This window comes from Macrobrachium rosenbergii, chromosome 10 (genome assembly GCF_040412425.1).
Source record: "Macrobrachium rosenbergii isolate ZJJX-2024 chromosome 10, ASM4041242v1, whole genome shotgun sequence".
NCBI classification, from domain to species: Eukaryota; Metazoa; Arthropoda; class Malacostraca; order Decapoda; family Palaemonidae; genus Macrobrachium; species Macrobrachium rosenbergii.
Genome location: NC_089750.1, coordinates 21,859,021 through 21,872,552, shown reverse-complemented (window position 1 = coordinate 21,872,552; position 13,532 = coordinate 21,859,021). Strand labels below are relative to the sequence as shown.

Sequence of the window (13,532 nt, the reverse complement as noted above, 5' to 3'; positions counted from 1 at the left end):
CTATGGGTGTAGGCCCCTAATGCTACCTAGTCCTGCTACGAATGTTAATTTTTTTAAATGCCTGGCCTACCCTGCTAGGACAAAGCCATTTCCCTGTCATTGTTCGTGTATTTTTCTACAATAAAATGCATAGAGGGCGAACAGCAGAATATTTATAAAAGCTCCCCCCCCCTTAAGAGGGCCTTCACTCCCTTTCGGGCATGAAGGTCTGTACTAAGCAAGCTGTTTGCCTCTATTAGGTTACTCTTTTCCCCTGAGCATATTTGTCCTGTGTAGCCTACCTACCTATGGATCTACCTAACCCTAGATAAGATATGAGCTTGGATCATTATTTTACATAATTCTAACTGTACTGGAAGGTGCTTACGGTTATTTCATGCTACCTCCTATAATCGTGATGTTTTAGACCTAGTTTAATGGTACATTCTATGGTATTCCCTAGCCTAACCTATCCTAACCCGACCGTAGCACCAATGTAAGAGATAATATTCTAACTAAATTACAAGGTTTTTGTGTTCAATACAATTAGTAATTACTAGTTAATACATGAGGTTTGCCTAATATTATAATTGTTTGCCTCACTGAGGTCTTAGGCCATGTGTGTCATGAGCATAGGGGCTCTTTTCACAATAGTTAAGATTGTCTGATTTTAGTTACACTACTTACGTGATTACTGCGGCCCGATGGTAAGTGGAAGGAACCAGGTTACTATTCTGATGTACCATACTTAAGCTGGTCTAGGCTATGTATGAGAAAGAGATCACACTGGCTACCTCCTCTGGGCAAGGGGCCAGGATCACTCTAAGATGGTAGGGCACTGTGCCGAGAGGGCACTAGTGCCAGGATGAGCTCATGGCTCGGCAACTTCTGGGCTCTCTTCTTCTTCTTCGGGTTCCTCCAAGGCCTATCGGTGTCAGACCTAGGAGGTGATGAGGGCACTGACTCTGGGGAAAGGCCAGAAGGGCTAGCGGTCGTGAAGTCAGGGGTAACTTCAGAAGCTACAGGAGGGCTCCCTACTCCGGCTGCTGCGATAACCGGAGCGAGAGCGATCTCGACCTCGGATCCGAGGAGGCCAGTTCCTGGTCTCCCAGAGAAGGTGTAACAGTTTGATCCTCCAGGGGTTCATCCTCTGGGGACAGATTTGGTGAAGAAGAAGTGTTGGGTGCCGGGGGCTCTTTGGTTGCGATGATCAATGGTGTGGGGAATCCTGAATCTCCCGGAGGAGGATCCGCCTCATGATTTAGACCCGGCACAGGGTCCTTCTCAATTGATGGCTCAACGTCCGTGCCGGACGGAGTGTGGCACTGCTCAGTGCTCGCAAGTGGCACTGGCAGCAGTTGAGGGTCAGGCATGCCTGACAAGGGGTCCGGAGGTACAACACCTTGCGGATGGCTTGAATTTGGCAACGGCAGAGATTCCTGCCCCAGCTGGAGGTTAGAGCCTCTTGGAGAGTCTTGTTCAGGGGCGTCCGCTGGCCGTTACTTACTTGGGCAGCCCTCCCAATTTGTGGAGTGGCCTGTCCACTTGCACGTCCTGCAGCGGTACTGCTCCTCCGGAATGTCTCTTCGGGGAGAGGGAGGACCTCTTTGTGGGCCAGCCCTTCGCGACTGGAGAGGGCTAGGCCGAGAATGGTTCAGTGTGTGCCCCTTCCGCTGACCACTTCGGTGGGTGGAAGGTGGGGTTTTGTCTTGACCCGGTTCTCCTACAGTCCGGGCCTCCGTGGAGGAGGTAGCATGGCTGTGAAGCGGTGTTGGTTAAGGGCTTCCCCAGAGAAGGTCCCAACCCAACAGGAAGTCAACTCCAGGCCGAATTCCACCCACCACGCCAAGGCGGTGGGGTAGCGTGCCCCAAGGAGCCATAACCTGGAGCTTGACCATGGGAACGGTAATGGTGTGGCCTTCTATCCACTTCATCTCCCACCGGGTTTTCTCGTCAACCAATGCACCGGCTGGCACTTGGGCCCTGGAGATCAGGCTAATGTCTGCCACAGTGTCTATAGTAACTGGAAAGGTCACGGGCCGGCTGGCACTCTGAAGTGGGGCCACCGAGATGAACTGGGTCTCCTGTCTCTCTGGGTAAAGGATCTTGTGTGGCCCGGCTGCAGCGAATGAGGTGCTAATGAGGTTTACGAACTTGGTGGTGGGGACATCATGTGGACAGGCCAGATGTCCAGCACTGTAGTGGCTGGCAGCACCACAGGATTTGCACGGGCCTCTTGTAGGGGCTCGGTGGCCTGCAGTAACTGTTGGTGGAAAAGTGGATGAAGACGGAGAGGAGTTCTGGCTGGTAGCAGGAGACTGCTTGTTACTGCCTAGCTTGTATCGGCACTCAGCTTCAGTGTGCCCCACCTTCTTACAGTGGGTGCACATAGGCTTGCTCGGCAGTCCATTCTTCGGGCAAGTTGAGCTTGAGAGGTAGCCTGGCGGCACGATGCATCTCTGAGAGATGCTGTGAGACTGGTTGAAGGTTTCCCACGAATCGGCCATGCGGCAGTCTTCCGTAAGTGTGGTGGGCTGCTTATCATTAAGATATACAGCAAGGGGCCCAGGCACACATTGGTAAAGGTCTTCCAGCATGGTCCGATTGAAGAGGTCCTCAAACGTTGTGCAAGACAAGGAGTCGAACCAGCGGGTACCAGACTGAGTCTTGTGACAGGCCCATTCAGTCCAGGACCAGCCGACTTCCTTGGCAAGACCTCGGAACCGCTGTCTTCATTTCTCTGGGGTTATTTCATAGGCCTTCGTGATGACTCTACGAACTTCAACCATGTTGCCTCTTCTCCAGTGAGTGAAGCGCTGCCTTAGCTTCTCCCTCCATATGCTTGGCTAGTACTAAGGCCCTCTCTGTCTCCGTGGTGCTGTAGTTATCGAAGAGTGCCTCGATTTCCTCCAGCCATGCTTCTGGCTCATCCTCAGTCCACTTGGGGTTTGAGGGAATTAATGCTCGAGATTGGAGCATTTGGTGCAGCAGGTGTGGGGCTGGTGGCTTGCTGTCTAGCCATAGCTTCGGCATTCTCCATTTTTGCTCTCTCCAGCTTGAGCTCCTCTTTGAGAGCTAGCTCACTTTCCTTGCAGGCTGACTCGTGCTGTCGTCTCCTTCCTTCTCTTTCTTCTTCTAGCGGCCTCTGTTCGGCTTCATACCTCCTCTGTTCGGCTTCATAATTCCGCCGTTCAAGTCTTTCTTCCTTCTCTCACTTGGCCAAGTCGTCCATTTGCTCCTTAACCCATGTGGCCAGTTCCAATCCAGTGAGACCTGCTGCCGTCCCCAGCTCCAGGAAGGCTTTATAATTCTCTGCTGCCATGGATCTGGTGGGGAAGGGCATCTACCCGGGTCGACTGGGCGTACTTGGGGAGTGAGGAAGTGTCCCTTCAGTGATGTGGCACCCTTTCAAAAGGTGGCACTGTGGTTGGGTGGCCCGTGTAAAGGTCATACTGGTGGCACTCAGTATCCTTAGGTACTTGTGTAGGTTAGGTACCAGAAGGACTTTTTCTTCTGTGTTCCATTTTGTCTGGTTTTGTGGTTTTTTTTTCTTTTCTCGTTTGCTTAGTTGGTGGCACTATGGTGCCAGTGCGTTCCTAGGAACCCCTTACTTGAGTCCCACTAGGCTATATGTAAGGAAATGCACTCTACCCCAGCAGAGTGTAACAAATGAATGAGAGAGAAAGGGAAGGTAAAAGAGAGAGAGAGAGAAGTAAGCTATTCAGTTGATGACAGTGCTGCAAATTAGTGGCACTGTGGAAGGAAAAGTGAATTTGTGGTTGCAACAGCCCCCTTAAGATGCAGAGGGGGAAAGGCCACTGTCTGCTTAGGCCTGGGTAAAAGGCCTCACTCGAGACCGACAGTTTATCACTGTAATTAATCTTAACTTGTCCTCATCTATTTGTGGGACAGAGGTGTTTCTTTTATTTGGTTTAATTTAATTAATTTTCCCGGTGTCGGCCCTTCTTTCCTTGAAGAGGGTCACGTACACTCAGTTAGGTTATGAATGCTTACTTGAATGAAGAGAGAGAGAGAGAGAGAGATGCAGTCAGCCAATTTTGTGCTGCCTGAGAAAATTTTAAGTAAAATTTTATAAGGCACACTGGCAGGGTTCTTAATTGCAGATACGTCGGCTTGGGCTTCCTTAAGGGATTGTTGTAACAATCGCAACTTTCCCGGTAGCTGAGCTGGACGACTACACTGAGGAGCTTAGAGCAAAATTATAAGTTCTTTTCTTTATATGGTTTTCTTTGCGTCAGGTATTTGTATAGGAACTTGTTATCTGTATTAATTCTAACTAAGACCTATCATTCCCTGACTAACTCATATCTTTTTATCCATTGTCTGGAACCCTGTCCTAGTCTATCTATTGAAGTCTGTCTGGCTAAGATTTTGCGAGGGGGGTGGGTTACTCCGTAACAAAGTAGTCCCAAAAAGTGGCTTTGAGGCAGAGCGACCCGTCACACAACCAATAACAACAAAGGTTTTAAGATGGCGGACATGGGGAGTGGTCAACTAGGCCCCCAAAATGTCGGGCGAATCCCGTTAGCATGAAATTTCAAACGCAACGGCTCTAGAAGCGGCGTCGGTGGCTGAATGCACTGGTTTCGAACCGCGCTTTTCTCAAGTCAATTACACAAAGTACTCGAATTCCTCTCACAAAACGAACTAAGCAAATGCAGGAATACAGATTTACTCTAAATATACCAACAATGCAAAGGACTTTACTTTAAGGAGATGGAAAACGAAATTACAATACTACGCTTGTTTCTCTGTTATTATCTTTCTCGCCCGGAACTATTGCCGTCCGCTTAAGGAGTGGCCACTAGCCAGACAATGAAATGGATTTGATGTCCTGACTGGACTAAGTTTATGTTACTGAAAAGGCATATTGTGGTAAAATTAACTATTGCCGTTCGTTTGCTATTTCAATGACATAGGTTTTGATATGATTCCCGCTATATGAACACGCTTATTAGCAACGCCAATCGGGGAGTGACAAATGCGGTTACTACTTTTTGAAATTGAATGAACTTTGCAAATTCTGTCTCTACCCTCGAGAGATATGTTAGGCGTGCTTTCTCCGCTCATTATCATGCACGAGTTAACTCGTTTAAAAAAAATCAATATCATGCATTAATCCTTGGCCGGAGAAAATAGCAAAATATTAACAATTACACAGTAACTAGGCCTACGACCTTCGCTGGAATGTACGCACGGTATCTGAATGCGGCAAAATATGCTTTTTCCTAAGATTTTATAAATTGTGAATTACGCTGCTCTCAGTGCACACTTTCCTACCTACACTAATTTCTTAATTATAACTATTATTCTAACTCTTCTTCTTATTATTATTATTATGCCTTGTGCTGTCTCCTTGTTTGGAAGAGTAACATTAAATTAAATATCTGACTTTTCTCTTTGGAATTAATTGTAATTAATTTTCTTTTTCTCCAGATTCTTTCTCTAAATTAATTAGATCCTATGCGAGATCGCCAATGTTATGTATGGGGGCTTGGCTGATGAGTTTATTACTTGATTAATGTAATTTATGAGGCCCTGAGTGCTAAGGACACATGTAACCTGTCAATTGAAGCTACAAATTAACCTCAAAGAGAGATGATTATTAATTGAATAAGGTTGCCAGTCGAGAGGAAAACTCGACACAAAGAATAAGTAGTTAGCTAAGAAATTACTTGAACAATCACCCAAATTCGGACTCAGTCAATTTTCCCTTCGCTTCAGTAAGGTTTTTAACACAACAGTTTATATCATACGCAGTTAATACTGGTAAAAGGCTATTCCTCTTCCTAACAATGGGATCGAGACACAAGGCTGCCTAAATGCTGTAAATTACTTGTTTAACCTTCCCTAATTCCTAGTTACTTCATGGGAATAGTTGAATGTCACTAAGCAATATAAATTATTCTTAATCTAGAATTCATAAAAATAAATTGTTTATACCACTATTTATAGACGGTGGCAAAGAATGAACAGTAGAAAGGTTGAAATACAGGAAGAGATACTAGCAAATCAACAAAACTTTGAAAAATTCCAGACTTACCGTTAGACATGGGTTGCTGCGCATACAACAAACGATTGGACGTTCTGGGATTATTTCGCCACTTCATTTAGTAAATAAAGACGGAAAAGACAAAGGGGATGAAGAGTTGGAAGCGCAGACGTGCTTTCCTTACAATAGTTATCTCCTCTCTATGACCTCTTTCGGTCATACACAGGGTGGCAGGAAGGCAGTGTCTCTATGCCCTCGGGGTCTGAAATTTTGTCAAAACATTCGCCGAACGTAGAACAGAGAAAAGGAGCTTAAGACCACCTTCGATAGAGGTTACTTGTGGAAACTTTCCCTATGGGTGTAGGCCCTTAATGCTGCCTAGCCCTGCTACAAACGTTAATTTTTTGAAATGCCTGGCCTGCCCTGCTAGGACAAAGACATTTCCCTGTCGTTGTTCGTGTATTTTTCTACAATAAGCTGCATAGAGGGCGAACAGCAGAATATTTATAAATATATATATATATATATATATATATATATATATATATATATATATATATATATATACATATACAGGGTGCGGCATTATATTAATTTTGTTAATATATTATATTAATCTATTAACCTGTGGCAATACATTCATGTTCGAAAAAATAAAGGATAATCAAAAAGGCTTTAATTTCGTTCCACTTAAACAAAGGGCATTACTTACGCCGCACCCTGTATATATCAGGCATGGGTCCAAGTTGGACTTGGCCTTAAGTACAAAATTCTGAGTACTTGTACTTGTACTTGGGATTTTAAAATTCAATGCACTTGTACTTGACCAAAAAGTAATTAAAAAATCAAGTAATTTTAAGTACTTTTTAAATACATTACATACTTAGTAAGCTGTATTGCATAACTAATCGTATAACAAAACGTGCACTAGTAGTGACAACAACCTGACTATAATATGTGGATTTTGTGTTATAATGAATTATGTATGTAAAGTCCCCGCTGAGCGGGTTTTCTATGGTGACGACCTGTTTTCTTTGCCTCTACGATTCGCCGCACCTGGATTGGCGGGTCATGTAGATCCAATCATTTAAACTATGTATATAATTATTTACCTGTCTCCAGTTTGTATATCATGTATTCCTCTTTCTCAGGTATCAGATTGTATTCAACTCAATTTCTGTTCATTTGTATAACTCAAAGTGTATTCGTTCACTGTATTTATTGTTAATTGTTATCGACCTCAGGTCACCCTTGTTCTCATTGTATTCCGCGGCGTGACATCAGTCTGCTGCTATATAAATCGCCTGGGTCACCAGTAAAGTAGCAGTAACTTTATCCTGCTCGTTTCTTTTCACCTCTTAAAGTGGTGACCCTGGAGTGGTTCCCGGAACCATTAGCGGACTCACACAGCGACTCAGTCTTGGCTCCAGGAACTACCCACGCCCCTAGCGGACTCACAACGGCGCTGTAACCAGTGTTTGGGCATGCTGACTCTTGTCAGCAAATCACCAACGTCATTAGCGGACTCACATGGCACGCTTCCAAGCGCGTGTTGACACGAGTATCCCACTCCAATTAAGAGGGCTAGAGCGAGCATGGACACAGACATCCCCTCCCTCGTTCAGTTAACCGCTAACCTCGCAGATTCAGATGTCTACCTCCCACCCATATCACCCGCGCCCGCCCACGGGCTGAGGCTCTCACGCTCCTCCACACTGCTGCCCGCGCCACGCACGCTTCCCTGCCCGGAGCCCTGCCTGGCAGGACAAGCAAAAGCCGCCCTTGCCATAAAGCTGCTGCCTTTCACTCAGGGGAACCCGTCAGTGTGGCTGTACAGGGTCGAGAGTCAATTCAGGCTGGCGGAACTCAACAACGTGGTACTGCAAGCTGACACAGTACTCAATGCCCTGCTGGAGGAGATCTACAAGAAACTTGTCCCGTGGGTGTCCGCCGCACGCCCCCTCACCTACCACCTCCTAAAGAAGTCCCTCCTCGAGACGAGGATCAGAGCGTCATGGAGTCATGGGGCATGATACAGGACCTCCTCACCCTCCCCGACACTGACGGCAGCAGAAAGCAATCCGAAATAAGTCTGTCACAGGAGCTGCTCCTCCGTCAGCTCCTCCCGGAGGTATGCATTCAAATCCCCGAGCCCTACGCCATGCCCCTCGAGGTCCTGATCCTTTGGCGTCCAGAAAGCTGACTTCCTGGGCCACGAGATATCCCCGGATGGTGTCCGCCCGCTCACATCTAAGGTTGCGGCCGTCACCAGGTTCCCCGTCCCCACCTCCATCAAGGCTGTCCAGGAGTTCCTTGGGATGGTGAATTACTACTGGAGGTTCATCCCCGGGATCGCACACACCATGGCCCCCTTGACGGAAACCCCGATGGGCCAACCAAAATCCTTAGCGTGGGGACCCAGCCAGCAGCAGGCCTTCTCCCTGATGAAGGCTGCCCTCGCCAAGGCAACTGCCTTGGCCCACCAGGGCCCCACCATTCCCCTCCAGCTCACAACGGATGCCAGCAGCATCGCATGTGGAGCTGTCCTGGAGCAGGTCGTCGACGGTGCCCCCCAGCCCATCGCCTTCTTCAGCAAGAAGTTCAACCCCGCAGAGGCCCGCTACAGCACCTTCGACAGGGAACTCTGCGCAGTATACCGGGCAGTCCGGCACTTCAAGTTCCTCCTGGAGGGCACGCCCTTCACAATCTACACAGACCACCAGCCGCTGGTCCACGCCTTCACCAAGCAGGGGGATGCATGGTCTTCCAGGCAGCAGCGACACCTCGTGGCCATCGCGGAGTTCACCTGCTCAGTCAGATACCTCCCCGGCAAGAAGAACCCTGTGGCAGATGCCCTCTTCAGGATCGAGCTTAACGAGGTGCAGCTTGGGATCAACTACGAGGACCATGCCAGGGAACAGGCCGCCAACCCAGAGACTCCAGCCTACCGCACCGCCATCACGTCCCTGAAGTGGAGGGATGTGCCCCTCGCCCCCGGGTGTCCAAATCTCCTCTGCGATGTCAGTACCGGCCAGCCCTGCCCCCTGGTGCCGGCCTCCCGCCGCCGCCAGGTATTTGACGTCATCCATGGGCTGTCCCACCCCTCCAGCAGGATGACGGCCAAGCTGCTGTTAGAGAGGTTCATCTGGCACAGAGTGCAGAAGGACATGAGGACCTGGGTGAGGCAGTGCCTGCAGTGCCAAACCAGCAAAGTTGGCCGTCATACCAAGTCTGGGGTAGGCGAGTTTCCACAGCCAGGGCGGCGGTTCGGCCATGTTCACATTGACATGGTCGGGCCCCTTCCCCCGTCAGGCAGGGCCAGATATCTCCTGACAGTGGTCGACCGCTCAACAAGGTGGCCCGAAGCCATGCCCATGCAAGAAGCCAATGCCAGCGCGTGCGCTGAGGCCCTACTCTCCAGTTGGATCAGCCGCTTTGGCGTCCCTGACCACTTTAATACCTTCCTGTTCGAATTGTGGTCCACCCTGGCATGGCTGCTCAGGACAGCTCATCACACCACCACCGCCTACAACCCCTGAAGGTGTCCCTCATGGCCCGCTGCACCGCTGAGGATTGGAAATACCAGGTGCCATGGGTCCTCCTCGGGCTGAGAACCACCCCCAGGGCCGGCGGTGACCCGTCCGCAGCTGAGAAAGCCTACGGCGAGCCCCTCGTAGTCCTGGGCGAGCTAGTCACAGAGGACCACCACAACCCATCTGTCCAGAGGCTTCACGATATAGTTGGCGAGTTCGCCCCCTGTAAGCGGACATATACCAGCAGGTCGGTCACCTTCACGCCACCTGGCTTGTCCTCCACCACCCACGTCTTCGTCAGGGATGACGCCGTCCGCCCTCCACTGACCAGGCCTTACAGGGGGTCCATCCGCGTGCTGGAAAGGAATAACAAGGCGTTCCTGCTCGCCCTTCAGGGGAAGAATGACTGGGTGTCGGTAGACCGCATCAAGCCCGCCCTCCTGGAGGAGGACACAGATGTCACCACACCGGACCCTCTGCCTGGAAAGTCGTCGCCACAGCCAGCCCCCTGTAAGAAGCGGACATGCTGCCGCCCCCGGAAGCACCCGCTCACACCTGCAGCCAGCCGCCCCCACGCGCAGTGTATTCCCCCGCTGTCTTCACGTAGCCGCGGCACCCTTCAGCGCCCCAGCAGATATGCTGACTAATCAGACGTTACCCACGTCGTGGGGGGGGAGGGAGTATTTATAAAGTCCCCTCTGAGCGGGTTTTCTATGGTGATGACCCGTTTTCTTTGCCTCTACGATTCGCCGCACCTGGATTGGCGGGTCACGTAGATCCAATCATTTAAACTATGTACATAATTATTTACCTGTCTCCAATTTGTATATCATGTATCCCTCTTTCTCAGGTATCAGATTGTATTCAACTCAATTTCTGTCCATTTGTATAACCGAAAGTGTATTCGTTCACTGTATTTATTGTTAATTGTTGTCGACCTCAGGTCACCCTTGTTCTCATTGTATTCTGCGGCGTGACATCAGTCTGCCGCTATATAAACCGCCTTGGTCACCATTAAAGTAGCAGTAACTTTATCCTGATTGTTTCTTTTGCACCTCTTAAATGTATGTCAATAATAAAGATATACCAAGTTTAATTCAAATTATTTAAATTCTACTGTTGTGTATCAACAGAATATCAGTCAATTTTCATGCAATCAAGTCAAGAGTGAACCTTCGACAACCTGTTCACTTCCTGTCTGTATCTGCAGGCAACATGATCAGTTTTGTAGTACAGTAGTTTAGTCTTTCACTAGCCATCACTCATTGCTCGTGGTAACACTACTGAGTCTCCTGGTACAAGCCAGTCAACCATGGAAGACTTCGTTACAGTGTCAGACCCAAAGAAATATGGAGCACATGATGTTCGACAAAAGCAACAGGATGATGCACTAGTGCTCTGTGTGGCGTGCAATCTTGTGCCATTTTCTATTGTTGAAAGCTCTTACTTCAATGGCTTACTTAATTCAGCTGACCCTCGTTATCAAATGCCTACACGCAAGCACTTTGTCAACAAATTGCTACATGACAACTTCTCACTGGCGAAGGAAAATAAAAAAAGTCTAGGGAGTGCAAAACAGTATGCCTAACGCTTGATATCTGGTCTAGCTGTCAGATGAGCTCATACTTGGGAATCACAGCTCATTGCATTAGAAACTGGTCATTTGAAAATGTAGTGCTAGCTTGCAATATCATGGAAGAGTATGAGCAGATCAACAAGGATTTTGATATAGGCTCCAAAATTACAAACATCATAACTGACAATGCTACTAACATGATCACTGTATATTCTCTGCCAGGATTTCCTGATGCTGTCTTAGAAGCAAATGATGACACTAATGAGGAAGAAGAGGATCTCGATTATTTGGATGGCAGTGGTACTGATTCTGCTGAACTACTGGAAGTTTTACCAGCTGAGCATAATTCCTGGTTTGCACATACATTGCAAGTGGTTGTGAAAGATGGCTTCAAAGAAGCAGAAGAGTTAAATGTTACAGTGAGCAAAGCATCAAAATTGGTTTCTTATGTGCATAAATCGCCAATAGTAACAGATGTTTTAGAGGGAGAAAGAAAATTAGTATCAGGTTGTGCTACTCGTTGGTGGAATTCGCAATTAAAGATGGTCGGATCTATTCTGAGAGCACCAGAAGAAAAGCTGAACAGTTTGAATGGTGCACCAAAGCTTGGCGCTTATGACCAAAATATTCTTAATGACTTGCTAGAAATTTTTGAGCCAATTAGGGAGGCCACCGACTCTGCCCAAAGACAGAATTCTGTTTCCTCTAGCCTAGTCATTCCATGTGTGCAAGGGCTCAAGTTTCACTTGGAGAAAATGCAATCTAAGTATAACAATGGTTTGGTATTTGGATTGAAGAGGTCATTACAGAAACGCCTCTAGGTATATGAAGAACGGAAAATATATCAAATGGCAACTATTCTTGATCCAAGATTTAAATTAGATTGGTGTTCTGAAGAAGAGGAAAAGGTGAATCTTAAGTCTTCTATCATAACTGCAGCCCAGTTCATGTTCAAAGATACTACAGCTCGTGCAAGCATGGATCCTGCTACAGACCATACATAAGATACACCAAGACCCAGTTCAACTGAACTAAAATGGAAGAAACTGTTTAGTTTTATGGGTAACCCAGTTCGAGAATCAACAGATGTAACGCAGATTCAGGAGTCTATTAATATTGAATTTCAAAGACATATAGAGAACTGGTAATCGTATCAAAGAGAGAGAATTCCGTCTTTGTGTATTTTAGGTAGACCATCTAAAATTCCAAACGACGTACCTGAGCAATGTAACTCTTCATAAGTATCTTTATTGATGATATCTTTGGTATTAAGTTCTTTTAGATGGTCTACCTAAAATACACAAAGACGGAATTCCAATGAGACCAATATTGTCATTAATCCACGCTCCTAACTATAAATTAACCAAATATTTAGTACCACTATTAGAACAGTTGACTTCTAACCAGCACACTTTAAAAAACTCTGAAGAGTTCAAATCATATATTTTATGCCAAGACTCTGATTTATATATGACTAGTTATGATGTTGAGTCATTATTTACAAATGTCCCAGTGGAGGAAACAATTGAAGTTATTTTAGATGAAATTTTTATCGAACCCAATGACACTTATTTTAATTATGATCGTTGTCGTTTTAAGAAATTGTTGGAGTTAGCAGTGCTGGACACTGCTTTTATTTTTAATGGTTGTTTGTACAAACAGATAGATGGGATGGCAATGGGATCACCTCTAGGCCCCACGTTTTCCAGCATTTTCATGTGCTCCCTGGAGGAGGGCATGTTGGAAAATTGCCCCCTTAGCTTTTATCCTCTTGTATATAAACGGTTTGTCGATGACACCTTCGTTCTTTTCAATCCGGCCTCTCATGCTGATCAGTTCCTCTCGTACATCAACGAAGTACATCCAAATATTAAGTTTACATTAGAAAGAGAGGACAATAATCAATTACCATTCTTGGATGTTTTGGTGTTCCGACATAATGACAGTTTTAACACTTCCATTTTTAGAAAAAAAACTTTTACTGGCCTGGGTTCAAACTTTTATAGTGCTTGTTTTTATAATTTTAAACTAAATTCAATTTTTACTCTCCTCCACCGGGCTTATACTCTAACCTCTTCTTGGGACTCTTATCATAAAGAAATAATTTTCTTGCACATATATTTTAATCATAATTGGTTTCCATCTCATGTTTTCTTTAAACACTGTAAGAATTTCTTAAATAAGAAGCTATCTCACTCGGCTGTTATAAGTACAGTACCACGGAAGAAACTCTATGCAACTATCCCATACGTCCTTGACGATAAATTTAGAAGTAATCTGAAGTCTGCAATAGAAAAACATTTTAACATGTTGCAAGTCATTTTGATGCCCAAAAATCCACTTACAATAGGGTCCCTTTTTAAATTTAAGGATAGAATCTGCCCAATAATGCAATCGTCAGTCGTATATAAATATACTTGCCCCAGATGTA

General features: G+C 46.5%; 1 protein-coding gene across 1 annotated transcript; it reads left to right on the top strand.

The window, feature by feature from the left end:
• The first annotated feature begins 9,542 nt into the window (after nucleotides 1–9,542).
• LOC136843046 (uncharacterized) lies at nucleotides 9,543–10,172 on the top strand. Its single transcript, XM_067111036.1, has one exon. The coding sequence runs from the start codon at nucleotides 9,543–9,545 to the stop codon at nucleotides 10,170–10,172; it is 630 nt and encodes a 209-aa protein (XP_066967137.1).
• Nucleotides 10,173–13,532: the final 3,360 nt, after the last annotated feature.